The 18,317-nt window shown below is 44.4% G+C and overlaps 1 protein-coding gene across 2 annotated transcripts in view; it reads left to right on the plus strand.

Moving 5' to 3' along the window:
- The window catches only part of NAT10 (N-acetyltransferase 10), a 37,749-nt gene that overhangs the window by 10,648 nt on the left and 8,784 nt on the right, over positions 1-18,317 (plus strand). For both annotated transcript variants that reach the window (XR_001602672.2, XM_016206204.2), the window contains exons 9-22: positions 3,404-3,537; positions 4,587-4,680; positions 4,818-4,916; positions 7,840-7,976; positions 11,070-11,194; positions 11,627-11,777; positions 12,035-12,131; positions 12,964-13,080; positions 13,916-14,017; positions 14,114-14,188; positions 14,755-14,871; positions 15,917-16,050; positions 16,255-16,303; positions 18,215-18,311. Coding sequence is in view for 1 of the 2 variants with exons in the window: in XM_016206204.2 (XP_016061690.2) it covers positions 3,404-3,537; positions 4,587-4,680; positions 4,818-4,916; positions 7,840-7,976; positions 11,070-11,194; positions 11,627-11,777; positions 12,035-12,131; positions 12,964-13,080; positions 13,916-14,017; positions 14,114-14,188; positions 14,755-14,871; positions 15,917-16,050; positions 16,255-16,303; positions 18,215-18,311 (1,528 nt within the window). In the remaining variant the exon portion in view is untranslated. The remainder of the gene's footprint in view (positions 1-3,403; positions 3,538-4,586; positions 4,681-4,817; positions 4,917-7,839; positions 7,977-11,069; positions 11,195-11,626; positions 11,778-12,034; positions 12,132-12,963; positions 13,081-13,915; positions 14,018-14,113; positions 14,189-14,754; positions 14,872-15,916; positions 16,051-16,254; positions 16,304-18,214; positions 18,312-18,317) is intronic.

Consider the following 18,317-nt stretch of genomic DNA (forward strand, 5'->3'; position numbering starts at 1 on the left):
GCCTTCAAGCTGTCAGGTGTGTTTAGGGCTCTGGTCAAGCCTCAGCCATATGAGCAGCACAGGCCTGTTGGTACTGGGTTCTGCTCTCGTGATGGAAAACAGCCACAGTGACACCTCCCACTTGGGGCTGAGTCCAAACAGGCTGGTTTTTCTTTTCATTCTGGAAATAGAATCACCAGCTTGTAGCTCGCTGCTTTGAATCATTTCCTAGTACTCTGTTTATCAGCAGAGAGGGAGTGAGACAGGATGGAGGAAAAGGCAGAAGAGGGAGAAACTACAATATCAATAGTAGAAGAGTTACAGGGGAACAAATGACTTATAGCCCAAAAAAAAAAAAATTTTTTTTGTAAGTAGAGAAGAACATGCATTAAAAATAGAAAGTGGGCCCGGCCGGGCGTGGCTCAGCGGTTGAGCATTGACCTAGGATCCAGGCGATCGGGGTTCGATTCCAGGGCAGGGCACATGCCCGGGTTGTGGGCTCGATCAATGACTCTCTCATCATTGATGTTTCTATCTCTCTCTCTCCCTCTCCTTTCCTTTCTCAAATCAATAAAGATATATTTAAAAAAAAAAAAAAAATAGAAACTGGTACACTAACTGAAATTTCTGAAAAAGAAATAAAACCAATATAATATTTAAGGAATAAATTTAAGGTGGTGAAAGCTCTCTATGCTGGAAACTACAAGACATTAATAAAGGAAATTGAAGAAGACAAGTAAATGGAAAGGTATCCGTGTTCATGGATTGGAACAATTAATACAGTATTGTGAAAATATCAATACTACTGAAAACCATCTATAGGTTCAGTGCAATCTCTATCAAGATTCTAATGGCATTTTTTACAGAAGTACTAAGAACACTCCTAAAATGTATGTGGAACCACAGAAGATCCTGAATAGCCAAAGAGATCCTGAGAAAGAAGAGCAAAGCAAGAGGTATCGCACTTCATGATTTCAAGTTATGCTACCATGCTATAGTCATTAAAACAGTATGGTGCTGGCATAAAAACAGACACACAGGCCAATGGAACAGAATTGAGAGCCCAGAAATAAACCCAAGCACACATATTTGGTCAACTGATATTTGACAAGGGAGCCAAGAATACTCAATGGCTAAAAGACAGTATTTTTAAAAGTGGAGCCCAGCCGGGCGTGGCTCAGCAGTTGAGTGTCGACCTAGGATCCAGGTGATTGGGGTTTGCTTCCCAGTCAGGGCACATGCCCAAGTTGCAGGCTTGATCCCCAGTCGGGGGCGTGCAGGAGGCAGCCGATCAATGACTTTCTTATCATTGATGTTTTTGTCTCTCTTCCTCTCCTTTCCTCTGTCTGAAATCAATAAAGATATATTTAAAAAATAAATAAAAAAAAATAAAAATGGAGCGGGAATAATATTCACATGTGAAAGAATGAAACTGGACCCTTGTCTTACCAATCACAAAAATTAACTAGGAATGGATTAAAGACATTTATAAGAAGTGAAATTGCTAGAAGAACACCTAGGAACAGAGCTCCTTGACATTGGTCTGGGAAATGATTTTTTGGATATGACACCTAAAGCACAAGCAACAAAATAAAAAAATAAGTGAGACTATATCTAACTAAAAAGCTTCTGTACAGCAAAAGAAACAATTCACAAAGTAAAAAGATCTACTGAATAGGAGAAAATATATGCAAACCATATATCTGATAAAGAGTTAATATCTAAAACATAAAGAACTCCTACAGCTCAATAGCAAAGAAACAAATAACCCATTTAAAAATGGGCAAAGCACCTGAATACACATTTCTCCAAGGAAGATATATGAAAGGCCAACAGATACATGAAAAGATGGTCAACATCGTTAGTCACTGGGAAAAAGGCAAATTTAAAACCACAATGAGATCTCACTTCACGCATGTTAGAGTGGCCATCATCAAAAAGACAAGAGAACAAATGCTGACATAGATGTGGAGAAAAGGGAACCCATGTGCACTGTTGGTGGAAATGTAAATTGGTGTAGCCACTGTGGCAGACAGTATGGAGGATCCTCGAAAAATTAAAAATAGAACTATATGATCTAGCAATTCCACTTCTGGGATTATAGCCAAAGGTAATGAAAACACTAATTCGAAAAGATATCTCCACCCTCATGTTCATTGCAGCATTATTTACAATAGCCAAGACATGGAAACAACGTAAGTGCCTATTGATGGATGGATGAATGAATAAAGAAATTGTGGTGTATATATATGCAACGGAATATTATTCAGCCATAAAAAACGAATCCTACTATTTGTGACAACATGGATAGAACTTGACATTATGCTAAGTGAAATAAGCCAGACAGAGAATGACAAATACTCTGTGGTTCCTGAGAATATGTGGGATCTAAAAACAAAGCTCAGAAAAAGATCAAACTTGGTACTGGAGGTAAGGGGTAAGGGGAATTGGAGGAATGTGGTCAGAAGGTACAAACTTCCAGTTACAAGATGGAGCAGGAAAAAGGGACAGGAAGTGCCAGGAGGAGGGTGAGGTGCTGTGGTTCTAGATACAGCGGTTGGGGACGGCCTCGTTTAGGTGATGTTTGAGCACACTTGAAGGAGTTGAGAAAATGAGCCTTGTGGCTCTGTCGGGGAAGAGTGCCTTGGCAGGGGGATCTCCAGGTACATAGGCCTGAGTAGGATCTACCTGGTGTGCTTGAGGACTAGCAAAAGCTGACTGGGCTGAAGCAGGTCAAGTGGATGGGAGATGGCAGTTGATGGAGATCGGATGGTATACGTCCATGCAGGACTCTGGAAGGGCTTTGGCATTTACTCCGAGAGAGATGGGGGCCAGTGGAAGGTCTTAGGTTTCTAGTCTTTTCTCAGCACAGCTGCCAGAGTCTAGACTGTAGGGGAATGAAGGTGGGAGCAGAAAGATTCCTCTACTAGGAGGTACTGTAATAACGGGTAAGACAGGATGGTGGCTTCCACCAGAGTAGTAGAGGAGGATTATGGTGAAGAATGGTAGGATTTGTGTATGTTTTGAAGGTAGCACTTTTAGGATTTGCAGATAAATCAGGAATGGGGAGAAAACGGAGAAGGCTTTTAGCCTCAACAATTGGACAGTTGATAGGGAAGACTATAGGTGGAGGAGGTTTGAGGAGCACGTTAAGTGTTCGGTTTTAAGTTCAACATGCCTGTTAAGGTACAAGTGGAGATGTGCAGGGCCAGTTGCACTGGAGATTGGTATTTAAAGCCTCAAGGCTCAGAGGAGGTGACTATAGGAGCGGAAGTCCAAATGCTGAGCCTCGCTCTCTAGCCTATGAGAACTGCCCCCCCTTTTTTTGGTCTTGGCATCAGCCTGACTTCTCCACAGTGATGGGGGTAGATGGCTAAAACTCAGTCTTTCTCAGAGCTCACCTAATACATGTCTCTTTCCACAGGCCAAAGCTGTCTTGAAATTCATCGAGGGGATCTCTGAAAAGACCCTGAGGAGCACTGTCGCACTCACAGCTGCCCGAGGAAGGGGAAAATCTGCAGCCCTTGGGTTGGCTATTGCTGGGGCAGTGGCTTTTGGGTAAGAGGGCCCAATGACCCATCTTTTGGAGCCATGGGCTCCGAGGGAGCAGTGTGTGGGATTAGGACTCGGGGATCTAGGAGGCCGTTCTGGGTCTGAGCAGGCTCCTGGTGATAGGTCTTAGGTTCCTGTCTACAAACAGCAGCACATTCCCTCAACTCCCCAGAGTTGCAAATACATGTGCAGGCAAACACAGACACACACTCCAGCGCCTTTGTGGTCAGTATTTAAAGTTGAACAGATACAAAAGCAAATAAATGCTGGTGAGAAACTATAATTCTCAGAATACGACAATGTGTGTGACCAACTTTGCTGACCGAGAAAAGTACAAGTTTGGCATTTTAATGATTTTGATCAATAGAAGATCCTGTTTGCTTCCAAGGAGCTGCCTTGAGTGTGATGTTACTTCTGTCTTTTGCCCTGGGTGGGAGATTTATGCAGCTGCCAGCACAGTACATGCTTCCAACTTCACAGACATCAACACTGGGCCTAGAGTGGACCTAGGAGACCATGGTCTCCTATATGCGCCATCTTCCGTGGTACTCCCAGTTCTGACTCCTAGTCCTTTGTTCTTGCTGCTCCAAGGGTACCAGTCGGCCCCTTAGGTGTTAGCATGCTGTGTATCCATGAGAATCCCTTAGGTTTGCTGTGGCCTTGGCCTGAGGACCAATGCAGCTCTGGCTTCACAGTTTGAAACCGTCTTATCCTAGGGCACAGGACTGGGGACCAGTATGCTGGTTCTGCACACTGAGGGAGCTATCCCCACAGCACCCCTTAGCAGTGCATTTTCACATGTCAGGAGCTAATGGCCTGGATGTGCTACCTTCAGGATGTTAATGTGTTTTCCTTAGTTTGGGAGGAAAAATATCTTCAGGTCTGAAGTTGTTTTACTTTTCCTTCCCAAAAAGTGTCCTGATTTTTTCCCTGCCGTTGCCTCTGGTTATCACTCGTGTGACTAGAGCCAAGATGTTTTCTTTTTACTTAAGTTCCCTACATATCTTAGATTTTCTAATTACTTAAAAAATTTTTCTTTTTCTTTTGTTCATTAGGTACTCCAATATCTTTGTTACCTCCCCAAGCCCTGATAACCTCCACACTGTGTTTGAATTTGTATTTAAAGGATTTGATGCGCTACAGTATCAGGTAGGAAATCAGGGTAAGAATTTTGATTCAATACTGAGTTTTAATTCAGGAGAAGTCTTTAGAATGTGTGCTTACTTTCTTACTATTTAGTTTCTAAAGCTTGTTGCTAATGTCTGTCATTGGTTTGACTCTATCAGGAACATCTGGATTACGAGATTATTCAGTCTTTAAATCCTGAATTTAACAAAGCAGTGATCAGAGTGAACATATTCCGAGAACACAGGCAGACCATTCAGGTGAGGCTCTTTCCAAAACCCTGCTGTGTGGGGGCAGTGTCCTGCTGGTTTTAAATGGCTCTAAGGTGTTTTCCTTTATAGTCACTTTATGTCCTGTGTAATTGCATGTATTTTAGATGGTGGTGGTTTTAGGATAAACTTGTTCCAGATTTTCAACCTCTTCTAAAGAAAACCATTCAAGCAAACTAACAAGTGTATGTAGCCAGATTGGAGCATTGTAGTTTTGACCCATGAAAATTGAGTATGTGGGATTGAGAGTATGCTAATCTGCCAGAAGAAATATAATCATTGTTCTGACACCAGTTCTAATTTTGCTTAGTTACAGCAGGTTTTGAATCGGTGCATCAGTAACTAGAAAAAAAAAGAACTTTACAAAATTGGACTCTTGAGTCTTTTGGTTTAGTGAGTGGCCTCTTTTCCTTTAATATGTTTTTATTGATTTCAGAGAGAGGAAGGGAGAGTTGAAACATCAATGATGAGAGTCATTGATCGTCTGCCTCCTGCATGCCCCCGACTGGGGATTGAGCTCACAACCCAGGCATGTGTCCTGACTGGGAATCGAACCTTGATCTCCTCGATCCTAGGTTGCTGCTCAACCGCTGGGCCATACCCTGGCCTCTTTTCCTTTTTAAACAGTGTTCCACTGAAAGCCCTACAGATCCAGTGCTTTGTAAGCCTGGATGGCGTGCACTTGTCCAAAGGCTGCAATTTTTGTTAAGTCGTAGAGAAGCATCGGTGTGACGGGCTTGCAGAAGGGATGGAGACCTACGGGCTCTTAGTGGAGGAGGTTCATTGATTATTGTTGGGGTTAGGTTGGGGTGGGAAGTGGGCAGGTAAACTTGCAGTTTATACCCTTGACCTTTATGCCTGTCGGGGAGCTATGCCTGTGAAGGAGGTATACCTTTTTATCAACAAGTCCAGATTATAAATGATGTTAAGTGTTTATGTTTTTACCTAAGGATCTTAATTTTTTTCTTATTAGGTCTCTTTTTAGAATCTCTCATTCCGTACATTTCTTCTCATTTTTGCCTGAGTCCCTCAGCTGAGAGGAGGAAAGACTGATGTTGGGGTAGGAGGCAGGCTGCAGGTGATGAGAATACAGAGACCTGTTAAAACTGAAGGAAAATACGCAAACCAAAGAAGGAAACCTCTCCCTGAAATACCCTGGCTCAGCCCTTGCTGCTGCTTGGATTTTTAATCACAGACCCTCTTGCTTTACCAGAGTCCTTTTGTCTCCAGACTGGAGTTTAAACATAGAAGCGGTGACCTGACTTTATGAGGCTCCATTTATGTCCCTTTGAGGTCTTCTTCGTGCTGGAAATTGGAAAAAAAAAAAGAGGAATATTAGGTTAAAGTCTGCTATGCCTTCTCTAGGGGACTGCTTTCTGCTACTTTCATGAGGCACTTGTTTAGTTTTCCCTTTTAAGAACCCAAGACATGGGGCCCTGTTGGGGATGTGTATCCTGCTATTAGAAATGAGTGGGGTCACTGCCTTCCTGACCTATCAACCTCGAGCAGAGCAGTTACAAAATCTTACTTGTAACGAAATCCTTCAGACATACAGGAAAATGCAGAGACCAATATAATACTCAGATGCCCTGCAATCAGGCTTAAGAAATGTTGACATTTTGCTATTTGCTGTGTTTGTTTCATAGTTTAAAAGTCATTTATGTTTTTGTTTTAAAGATCTAAAACATCACAGACATCCCTCTTGTACCCCTCCCGATCCCATTCCCTCTGTCACTCCCCATAGTAACTCTATTCTGAGATTTGTTTCCTTTCAATTCATGTGTTTATATTTTACTGCATAATTATGCATCCATAAATGGTAACATGCTATACTTGTCCTCTTTCAGCTTGCCTTTTTCCACTCAGCATGTCTTTAAGATTTGTCCAGATCCAACCTTGTAGATCTGGTTGCTGTTAAGCACTGTATGTATATACTACAGTTTATTTATGTTTCTAGAAGTGGAATTGTTCGGTTTTAGGGGGTATGTAGCTTTCCAGCTTTCTTGGATTTTGCCAAATTCTTTAAATTTACCTTCACACCAGGATTTTTGTTCTGTTTTGTTTTTTTTTGTTTTGTTTCCCCAAGTTCTCACAAACACTGAGCGTTTTACCTGTGTGCTTGTGGAATAGGATCCCCTGTTGTCTTTAGCATGTACTAATCACTAGTGTGGTTGAGTGCCTTTGTTTTATGTGCTCTTTTGCAAACTGAAAATATCAGGAAGCCCTGAAGAGACTGAAGGGGCTGTTTGTATGCATAAGGATGTCAAGCTTATGGCAAGTTTGTGGCGTTATGTGGCCAAGCCAATAATATAAATAAACATGTGAATGTGTGTGTGTTAAAAAGGGAGTAAGTCTTAGAAGTATCCCACTAGTGCAGGGGGATTTGGCCTTTATAATGATGGTATCAAAGCATGGTGCACGGTACCCAGCACATAGTAGGTGCTTGAGAAATCTGACATCCTCCTATTAGCCACCACTAGGCCAAGCTGTGCCTCTGGCTCACTGGCCAGAATGAGGCTCGGGGGAAGCATGAGAAGGCAGAAGAGAGAAAAGAAAGGGAGGCACCACCTAGTACACTAGGCCAGGCACTGGGCAAGGAATTTTTACAGATTTACCTTATTTTTTTCTGAAGCAGTCATCGGATAGGTGTCTCCTCCATTTTACAGGAGAGGAATCTGAGGTGCTGTATGATTAAGTGACCCATCTAGGGTCACACAGGTGGTTGAACTGTTACCCAGGTGTCTGATTCCAAGCCCATTACATTTTTGCCCTGCCAAGGAAAAGTGGAAAGGAATGAAAGAAGAAATGGGAAGGGGGAGAGAGATGAAAGAGAGGCCTTCATGATGCCTCACCAGTGATCATTGCTGTGACATTAGGTGGCCAAGCTAATAATATAAACATTTCTTCCCTGCAGTATATACATCCCGCAGACGCTGTGAAACTGGGCCAGGCTGAACTCGTTGTGATTGATGAAGCAGCTGCCATCCCCCTCCCCCTGGTGAAGAGCCTCCTGGGCCCCTACCTTGTTTTCATGGCATCCACCATCAACGGGTAAGGCACCTCGGGGTGTAGTCATTGCTCTCATTGTAGGTTCTTGCAGATTAGGTGGCATGTAAGGAATATGGCCTGGGTAGCTAAGTCTAATTCCCGAAGTCTGAGTCCTTGGGGCTGCTTCAGTCTCTCTTAGGACTCTTGCAAATGGGAACTGACCTCTCAGTAATCCACTGTAGCTCACCTCTGGTCTGACATTAAGTGGGCCTCACAAGACTAAAGAATTTCATAACTCAGGTGATGAGTGTCTCCTGTCTGTAGGCCTGATCAAGTTTTTAAAAGTACATGGATGGCAATACCAATGTCTTAAATCTTAGGATTGTGTGAAAATAACTGTAGAACTAGCATAAGAAACTGGGCTTATAATGGCTTGGGAGCTTTTTTTAAATTTTGAAATATTTAGTTCGTGTTTGCTATAGAAAATTTAGGAAAAATAGGTAAGCAAAAAGAAAAATCACTGGTGACCCAGTCATCTAGAGATAGCTTCTGTTAGAATTTTGCTGCACATTTTCTGTGCATTTATTTTACCTTTTAATTTTGAACAAAAACATAAACATAGTTTACATATTGTTTTTAATTTGCTTTTTCCCATAACAATATACTATGAAATTTTTCCAGGTCAATAAATACATAACTTTAATATTGGAAATATTTTGATATGGAAGTCACATCTTGAAAAGATAATTCTATTATAGATTTATTATTGTGACTGCTTTACTTACACTGAAAATATTTAAATAAAATGGACTTTACTTTTTTTGGTAATAGCTTCCTTGAGGTATAATTTACATACCACACAATTGACCCATTTAAAGTGTATAATTCCATTGTTTTTAGTATATTCACAGAGTTGTACAAAATCATTAACCACAGTCAATATTAGAACATTTTCATTAGCCCAAAAAGAAACCCTGTGCCGTATAGCTATCACCCTCTAATCCCTTCTTCCCCTCCCCCAGCCCTAGGGAACCATGAATCTACTTTTTGTCTCTATAGATTTACCCTTTCTGGACATTGCTTATAAATGGAATCATACAGCATGTGGTCTTTTGTGACTGGCTTCTTTCACTTAGCATAATGCTGTGTGTGTTTCTTTTAAAAAAATATATCTTTATTGATTTCAGAGAGAGGAAGGGAGAGAGATAGAAACATCAATGATGAAAGAGTCATCATTGATCGGCTGCCTCCTGCACCCCCCTCACACTGGGGATCGAGCCCGCAATCCGGGCACGTGCCCTGACTGGGAATCGAACCATGATCTCCTAGATCCTCCGTCGATGCTCAATTGCTGGGCCACGTCCGGCTGGGTAGCATAATGTTTTTAAGGTTCATTCATGTAGCTTGTATCAGTACTTCATTCCTTTTATTTCATATTCCATTGTGTGTTTATAAACATTTTGGTTTTCCATTCACCTGTTGATAGACATTTGGGTTGTTTTGGTCTTTTGACCATTAGGAATAATGCTTCTGTGAGTATTCAGTACAGGTTTTTGTGTGGACATGTTTTCAGTTTTCTTGGATGTGTACCTAGGAGTGGAATTACTAAGTAAAATGGTGACTTTCTGTTTAACCATTTGAGGGACTGCCAGACTGTTTTCCAAAGCAGCTGTACCATTTTATATTCTTACCAGCAGTTTATGAAGGTCCCAGTTTTTTCACATCTTTGCCAGCATTTGTCATATGTCTTTGATTATAACCATCCTAGTAAGTGTGAAGTGGTGTCTCCTATGGTCTTCATTCACATTTTCCTGAGGGCTGGTGATGTGGGGCATCTTATGAGCTTATTGGCCATTTGTATATCTTCTTTGGAGAAATAGCTATTCAGATCCTCTGCTCATTTCTAATTGAGTTGTAAGGATGCCTTATATATTCTAAATACAAGTCCCTTAATCAGATGTAGGATTTACAGTTTTTTTCTCCCATTCTGTGTTACTTTTTGGTCACTTAAATGTCCTTTGAAGCACAAAAGCTTTTAGTTTTGTTGTGTTTCTTCTTGTTTTTGTTTTTAAATAAGTAAATGGAATTCCTTTAAGAAAGCTTTGCTTTGTGGTGTGGAGAGGGGAGAAAAAATACTTCAAAATTCCAATTTTTTGGTCATTCTTTAAAAGTATATTTGAGTAAGAGGAAATATTTATACAGTAAGAGGAAATATTTATATATTTACAGTATTAAACATTATAATATGAGTACTACAAAGTGGTGAAATAATAAAAAAGAAAGCCTGCAGAGCAGTCTGTACTCTGTGGTCACATGTGGTTGTGATGAAATACAAGGAGGAAATAAAATTGAAAAGTGCTGGTTCAGCGGTCAGAATATAGATAATTTCTTTTTTCCCCCCAAATGTTTTACGAGTTATTTTATGTTACCTTTTTTAAAAAAATATATATTTTTACAGATTTCAGAGAGAGGAAGGGAGAGACACATAGAAGCATCAATGATGGGAGTCATTGATCAGCTGCCTTCTGTACGCCCCCTGCTGGGGATCGAGCCCGCAACCCCGGCATGTGCCTTGACCAGGAATTGAACTGCTATCTCCTGGATCATAGGTTGATGCTCAACCTCTGAGCCACTGTGGCCAAGCTACCTTTTAAGTGAAAGTAGTAATTAAAAGAATTACTTGGGTGGTGGATTTGTTTAATCTCGATTTTCCAGACTAGAAATGTTCTCTATTCCTTCAAGTTGTTACTTCTAACAGCAGCTCTTAGGAATTGACCATTAACTGTTTCAGTTTCATTATGCTCAAGGCTTTACTCACATAATTTTTTCAGTCCTTATTTGACTTAGTTCATAGCACAGTCCAGTGAGGTGTGTAGAATAATCCCCTTGTGACGATGATGCTAAAAGAGGTTGAGTTCCTTGCCCAGAGGTACTAGGTAGTCGTGCCAGGACTTGAACCAAGGCCGGTTCCAGGCTGAGCCACCTTGCTGCCTCCCTTGGGTGTGCCCATGTTGTCCAGGAGTTCTGAAGTGACCAGGGCTGTCCTGGGGGAGCAGGAACCCGGTGTTTCAGCAAGATGAGGAAAGTAGTTCTCGTTCCCCTTCTAGAGAATGGGTTTGGGACCTTGTGCCTAATGGCCTTTGCTTTTGCGCCTAGATACGAGGGCACTGGACGGTCACTGTCTCTCAAGCTAATTCAGCAGCTCCGTCAACAGAGTGCCCAGAGCCAGATCAGCACCACTGCTGAGAACAAGACCACGATGACTGCCAGGCTGGCCTCAGGTACCCTGGAGCTCTGAATGGGCCTGAAGTGCACAGCAAGTCCTTTAGACTCTCTTGCTGGGCCCTTCACCTTGTGACATCGTGGGTGATACCAAACTTGCCTACAATCCGGTTCAGTCCTCAAGAGCTGAAGTTGCTTTTCTCCATAGAGTAACAAGCTAGTGACCAGATGGGAGCTTGGCCAGGGCATTTGGTGGCTGGACCCTTGTTTGTCCCCATCTTGGGGCAGCTGACTTTGTGAGAGCCCTTTGGGATTGGTGTATGGCAAGCTGAACACCCTCTAGAGCAGTTTAAAACCACTCTGTTTACATTCTTGAGCCATATTTCTGTGAGCATGCTGTGACAAAGATAAATAGAACATTTGTCCTGCTCTTTTAGACAAAATGTATTTAATAACCATTTCTCACTATGTGTGTGTTTTGTGGGGAACAGCGCGAACGCTGCATGAGGTTTCCCTGCAGGAGTCGATCCGATATGCCCCTGGGGACGCGGTGGAGAAGTGGCTGAATGACTTGCTGTGCCTGGACTGCCTCAACATTACTCGGATAGTGTCAGGCTGCCCCTTGCCGGAAGCCTGCGAACTGTATCCTCCTGGGTGTCATTTGCCCTGTGAAAGGGAGGGGGGTGATGAAAGAATTACACAGAAGGTTTCGGTCTTTGTTTTATGGGCTGTGCTCTAGGGAACATTCTCGGCTTCCCTGCTTTCCTTCTCTAATGTGTTTCTGCCCAGGACACGGGGTTCCTTTTCCCAAGCTGAGGGATATCCACATTTCCAGGTCATCCTAGGATGTTCTGTTTGGGCTTTCTTTGTTTGTTTTGGTTGCTTAACTCCAGACTCAGCTACTATGTGAACAGAGATACCCTCTTTTGCTACCACAAGGCCTCTGAAGTTTTCCTGCAGCGGCTGATGGCCCTCTACGTGGCTTCTCACTACAAGGTAACTGCGACTAGCCCTTGGGTGACCTTCAGCCCTGACAGTCCCCTCTTACCTCATTTTTCACATCTTCTATTACCCAGTGGAGTGGCTCAGGTGACCATGCCACTGGACTTAAATGTCCTGACATTGGCAAGGGCCAGTGATCTTGCTGGAGGGATTGCATTGCCCACTGTTGAGATTGTCTTGGGCTTCCAGCTTTGCCTGCAGAGTGGAATTCCTGTATGTAGCTCCACGTCTGGTAACTGGAGAGATGGAAAGCACTGCGTGTTTTAAAAGGGGTACTTCTGTTTCTTGCCTGAATGCTAAGGTCATAGGCTCAGATGACATAGACTGCTGGTGCTGTTTGACCTGAGACCAGCCTTCTACCTCTGGGCTAATTTTAAAGAGCAGTGAAAATTTAGAATACATGAATGTCATAAAAACTAAAGGAAAGGACATTTTTTGAGTGTGTAGGTAACATTTTTATGCACAACCTTTAATGGAAGGCTGAAAAGTTGCTGTTAGGAGTGGCAACAGGCTTTCTTGAAATTGCAGCCTCTCATCAGGACTGAGTTCCCTTCTCAGCTGTGAAACAGGCAGCACTAACTAAGCAGTTCTCCGCCCTGCTCTGCAGCCTCTGCACTTGTGGGGAGATGACAGCAAATGTTTGAGGCTGAGTCCCACTTGAGCCAAAGTGCCCAAGATACTCGAAGGGCACTTTGTTGGGTTTCAGCCCATCGCTTGGCTTTAAAGAGGGAAGGTAGTGCTCCAGTCACCTATTGGTTCCCAGGAGCATCTTGAGTAAAGGGCAAAAAGAGGAGCAGTTCTCTCTGACCCATGTTTGTGCCCACAGAACTCTCCCAACGATCTCCAGATGCTCTCTGATGCGCCTGCTCACCATCTCTTCTGCCTCCTGCCCCCCGTACCCCCCACTCAGAACGCCCTTCCCGAGGTGCTCGCTGTCGTCCAGGTACAGAAGCGGAGGCATCCTGAGGGCATTGATTTTGGGAACCACTTAGGTATGGAGGGTTAATGGCTCAGTAACCACAGGTGGGAAGCTGTTGATTCCTGGTCTGCAGCCAAGAGGCTGGGTGTATTGAGGGAGGCAGTGAGGGTGCATCAAAGCAGTGCACCACTGACAGGAGCCCAAGGTCCCACTGTTCACGGGTGGGTGAAAGTTAGCACTGGCTCCTCCTAAAACGTGACTTGTTTTTGTCCTTTGTTACAAAAGCAGTACATGGTATTTATAAAATTAAAAGAGGCAGACTGGGAAAAAGTGTTTTTAATGCCTGGCATGTGTTTGTGCATTTCTATATCACTTTCCCTTTTCATAGACGTGGGATCACAGTGCTTGGTAATCTGCTTTTTGTCAGTATATCAAGTATTTATAATCTGCATAATTTTTAAAGTCTGCATTGTATTTCATTACATGCACATACCATATTGTTCAACCATTCTTCTATCAGATATTTGAGTTAGTGTGAATTTGTACTATTCTGTACAGAGCTGTATGAGCATCCCGTATCTTATGCACACCATGTGTGGAGACTCTCTTCCAGTGTGGTTTTTGCTTTTTGGGCCAGGAAGATGTCAGCACTCTACCTTGTTAGTGACAGTGTCAGGATACCTACGGGGGATAGCAATGAAACTTCCATTGGAAATGGATGAGTCAATTACAGGGTTAAGCTTGACCTGGAGTGGAAACAGCTGACTTAGCCAGAACCAGTGAACATTAATGATGCTCTGTGAGTGGGCTCTGTACTGGGGCTGGCCTTCCTGTCTGCACTGTTCCTCTTCCCCCACAGGTGTGCCTTGAGGGGGAGATTTCTCGCCAGTCCATCTTGAACAGCCTGTCTCGAGGCAAGAAGGCTTCTGGAGACCTGATTCCGTGGACAGTGTCAGAACAGGTGATGTGCTCTCCCTGGTATATCAGTGTGAATGAAACTGGCTGTGTCAGAGGGCATGTTGTGTTGCTAAGTTGATGGCTTGTGTCTCCCACACAGTTCCAAGATCCAGACTTTGGTGGCCTTTCAGGTGGAAGAGTTGTTCGCATTGCTGTTCACCCAGATTATCAAGGGGTAAACCGTCCTCCTGCCTCTCGGACCTGGTGTGCTGTTACTAGCTGCAGCTGTGTTTCTGACTTATAAGGGCAGTTGTACTTCGCTGTGTGAATGGGAAGCTGGTCAAGGAGCAGGCAGTTCCAGGCACTCTTCTGCTGTGGAGTTTGCCTGGGGCTGGAGTGGTGGTAGGCAGGATGATTGTATGTGCTTGCTCTTCCTTTGTGAGGACAGGGGACCTGTGTAGCAGATCCTTTTGTAATTACCTCCTGTCTCTTAGAAATGCTGTAGGGACATCAGGTTTGGGCTTGCTGATCTGTGGGCCAGAAATCACAGCCAGCCATCCTCACGCTCAGGTGGCAAATAGGCTGTTCTTGATGGGCTAGACAGTGCGAGAGGGAGGGTCATACTACGCTCAGTCCTTAGGGTCTCTGCCTTGGCTTCATTGAGGGGTTTCATTGGTACTTTGTCAAGTGCAGTTTGGCCCAAAGTGAAGGCTTCCTGGGTGCAATACGGGGTTGTAGATGTGGTTTAGACTGACTAGAACATCTCTTCCTTTGCCCATTTCCCTCTGTGCTTGTTCATAGATGGGCTACGGCAGCCGAGCTCTCCAGCTGCTGCAGATGTACTATGAAGGCAGGTTCCCTTGTCTTGAGGAGAAGGTCATTGAGACATGGCAAGAAATTCACACTGTAAGCAGTGAGGTGAGCAACTTTGGGCTGAACTCCTGGTTTCTGGGAGGACCCTTCCCTGGGTCTTCAGGAGGACCACTGAGAACTAGTTAGTGGTCTGGAGTCTCTGAGTAGTAGCAGATTTCTTCTGTTCTGGAGAAACTGCTTTCTTGAGACTAACTTTGAGATCATCAGCATTGGCATCACCTGGGAACTTGTTAAAGATGCAAATTCTTGAGTCCTGCCCCAGACCTGAATCAGGCTCGGGGTGATGCCCAGTAACGTGTCTTTTTTTTAAATCCTCACCTGAAGATATTTTTCCCCCATTGCTTTTCAGAGAGAGTGGAAGGGGGGGGAGAAACATCTATGTGAGAGAGACACATAGATTGGTTGCCTCCCGCATGTGCCTCAAGGCACATGCCCCTGGCTGGAGTTGAACCCAGGACCCTTTAGTCCAAGGGCCAGTGCTCTATCCACTGAGCAATTGGATAGGGCACTAACATGTGTCTTAACAAGCTCCCAGGTGATGCTGATGCACATTCCAGTGTAAAACCACTGCTCTCTGACCTCTTAGTCCTAGGCCCAGACTCAGGGAAGCGCCCTCTTTCTTGGTGAGCGTGGTTAATACTAGAAACTGTGATGGCTTTTTACACACATGTATTTGAATTTCACAGTGTGCCTGTTGGGGAGGTGGGGAAGGACTTATATTTATGGTCAGGCTCAGAGGTTTGTCACTTCCCAAGTCACAGAGCCATCCAGTGACAGACCTGGATCTTCAGCCCCCATCTTCGGAACCCTGCCTTGTCTCTGTGAATCTGTTTGGCATTTCTAAATCGCTTGGCCCTTCTGTAGAACATGAGTTCTAAGCAGTGTGGTTCCACGCTTGTCTAGGGGTTGGGTATACTTAGGAATGAGTACCAGACTCGCTCGTGGTCCTATATTTTAAAAACCATGGGAACAAACCAGGCAGCCTGTACTGGTGCTCATTGTATTCAGCCTAGAGCTTGGTGTGGCAGGTGGTCACTAACCTTCCTTTCCCTCTGCTGGTGGACTATGTTTTCTCCCTGGCATTCTCTAGGCCGTCAGCTTGTTGGAAGAAGTTGTCACTCCTCGGAAGGACCTGCCTCCTTTGCTCCTCAAATTGAATGAGAGGCCTGCCGAGCGCCTGGATTACCTGGGTGTGTCCTATGGCTTGACCCCCAGGCTCCTCAAGTAAGGGTTTGCTTATCTCTTCTCCCAAACCACCCCCTTGGCCTTGGTACCTGAGAATGAGAGTTCTGTGGGCTGTGTCTGTCTTTCCAGTGGGTATTTGTCAGATATTCGTAGATTCTCTCCCCTCCTGGCCCTTCCCAGCTTTGTCTATCTGCTGCTCCCAGAGTGTGCACACAGCGACCTGCTCTCTTTGTGTTTTTGCAGGTTCTGGAAACGAGCTGGGTTCGTTCCTGTTTATCTGAGACAGACCCCGGTGAGTGAGGCTTCTAGCAGAGGGGAGTATGGGTTTGTGGTTACAGTTGGTGGCAGGTCTGTCCTTGCCCAGAGCCCAGGTTTCCCTTGTTGTGCTCTGAGCAGGTGCTCCTGTGCCTCTGATGGACACCAGAACAGCCAACCTCACTGAAAGGCAGTGTGATTGCATATTTATCTCCACTACGCATCTCCTCCTGGTGCATTCTGGGCTTTGTGCTTGATTGTAACAGAGCCGAGGTGCACGTGGACTTGCTTAGCAAGTTCTGAAAGCCTGTAACCTAGGCCCTCCGTGAATTTCGTTAAAAAAGAAAAGAAAAGGGGTTTTAGGAGTGTTCATGACAGCCATAGAGATTTTTATGGAAGGGGAAAGAGTTTGTGACTGAGCTACACGGCCAGGGCCCTGACAATGTAACTTTTTTTTCCCCTGAATATTTTTGATTCATGGTTGGTTGCCTCTGAAGGTGAGGAAGCCACAGATATGGAAGGCCGTCTGTGCTTTTGTTCAGTGAATGAATAACGCTGCTGAAGGTAGATAGAGAAGAGGGTGAGTCCTTGGAGTCCTCAGTGTTTAGAGGAATGAGGAGGAAGGTGCAGCAAAGGAGACTGACAAGGAGCCACCTTGATCCCTAGGAGAAAGGTGGGTTTGGGTCGCAGGCCAAGATCAACAGGTGTTTCAAGAAGGGGAGTCATTTGCTATTCAGAGGATAATTAAGATGAAAAACAATTGGCCATTGGACTTCTCAAGCATTAGTGATCTGACCGAAAGCAGCTTCAGTGGAGTGGAGGGATCAATGTGACTGGAGAGAATGGGAGGTGAGGAAATAGACTGAGTAGCTGAGTCATACACAGAGCAAAAGGGAGCAGAGAAACAAGGTAGCTGGAGGGAGGTGAGCTAAGGCAAGTTTATCAGATGGGAGATTCTGGAACATGTTGGTATGCTGCAGGGTATGATCCTGCAGAAATCATGCAAATAATTATAATGTACAGGGAGGGTCTGATTGCAGGAAGGCAGGCCTTGAGGAGGTGGGGTAGGACCTGGAGTGCGGGAGAAGAGGTGACCATCTCATCCTTCACGGGGGAAGGCAAAGGGTATGGGTACGGAAGGTGCTGGCTGGCTGGTTGACTTGGTGTGGGCAGGACGAAGTTCTTTTCTGATCACTTCTGTTTCTCAGAGGAGGTCATCAGAAAAGAGGAAGGCGTGCTGGAGGCTTGATTTTGGAGAGTAGAGAGCCAGTATCCCAGGGTAGTACCCATTGGAGAGGTTGAGGCTGAGATAAATTTGGAGTCAACTGCAAGGAGAATGCAGACCATTGAACTCAGTGTGACCTCAATGTGGCCTTGTGCTGTGTGCTGCTCATTTGTGCTGGGTTTTTTTGTTACACGAATGTCAAAATCCATTACGTATTTTTATGGTCTGGGGCTTTGTTGTTATGTAGTAAACGTTTAAAAACCTGTGGTCACTGTTTTAGCACCTAAAGAAGCCTGCACATGCAAACTGGTTGCCAGCGTGGAAACCCTGGGTTTCACACACAAAGTTTTTGCTGTAAGGCAGCAAAACACATTTATTGGATCATGTGGAGTTTAAGCTGTAATAACTTGGAGTTCATAATCTACCTCACAAGAGCAAGTGGCTCACTTCTCTGGGTCCAGAGCAGAGGTTGTGCTCGAGATCTGAGCAGCTCTACTCTGACACCATGGCGTCTGCTGAGAAGTTGCAGGACAACATGGAATCCCTGGTGTGGGAAATGGTACCACGTGAGAATGGGAAGGCCAGGGCACTTCTCCTGGCTGTGGAAGAGGAAAAGGCCTGTGGGAGCACCAAGCCTCTCACTCTGTGTTCTTACGCATTAACAGTGACGGTTTGTTCACAGAAGGGGGTTTTTGGTGCTAGTTAGGAATTTGTGTTTTCCAGAATGACTTGACCGGAGAACACTCGTGCATCATGCTGAAGACGCTGGCTGATGACAATGAGGCTGACCAGGGAGCCTGGCTCTCAGCTTTTTGGAAAGGTGAAC

Source organism: Miniopterus natalensis, chromosome 11 (genome assembly GCF_054644295.1).
Source record: "Miniopterus natalensis isolate mMinNat1 chromosome 11, mMinNat1.hap1, whole genome shotgun sequence".
Taxonomy (NCBI): domain Eukaryota; kingdom Metazoa; phylum Chordata; class Mammalia; order Chiroptera; family Miniopteridae; genus Miniopterus; species Miniopterus natalensis.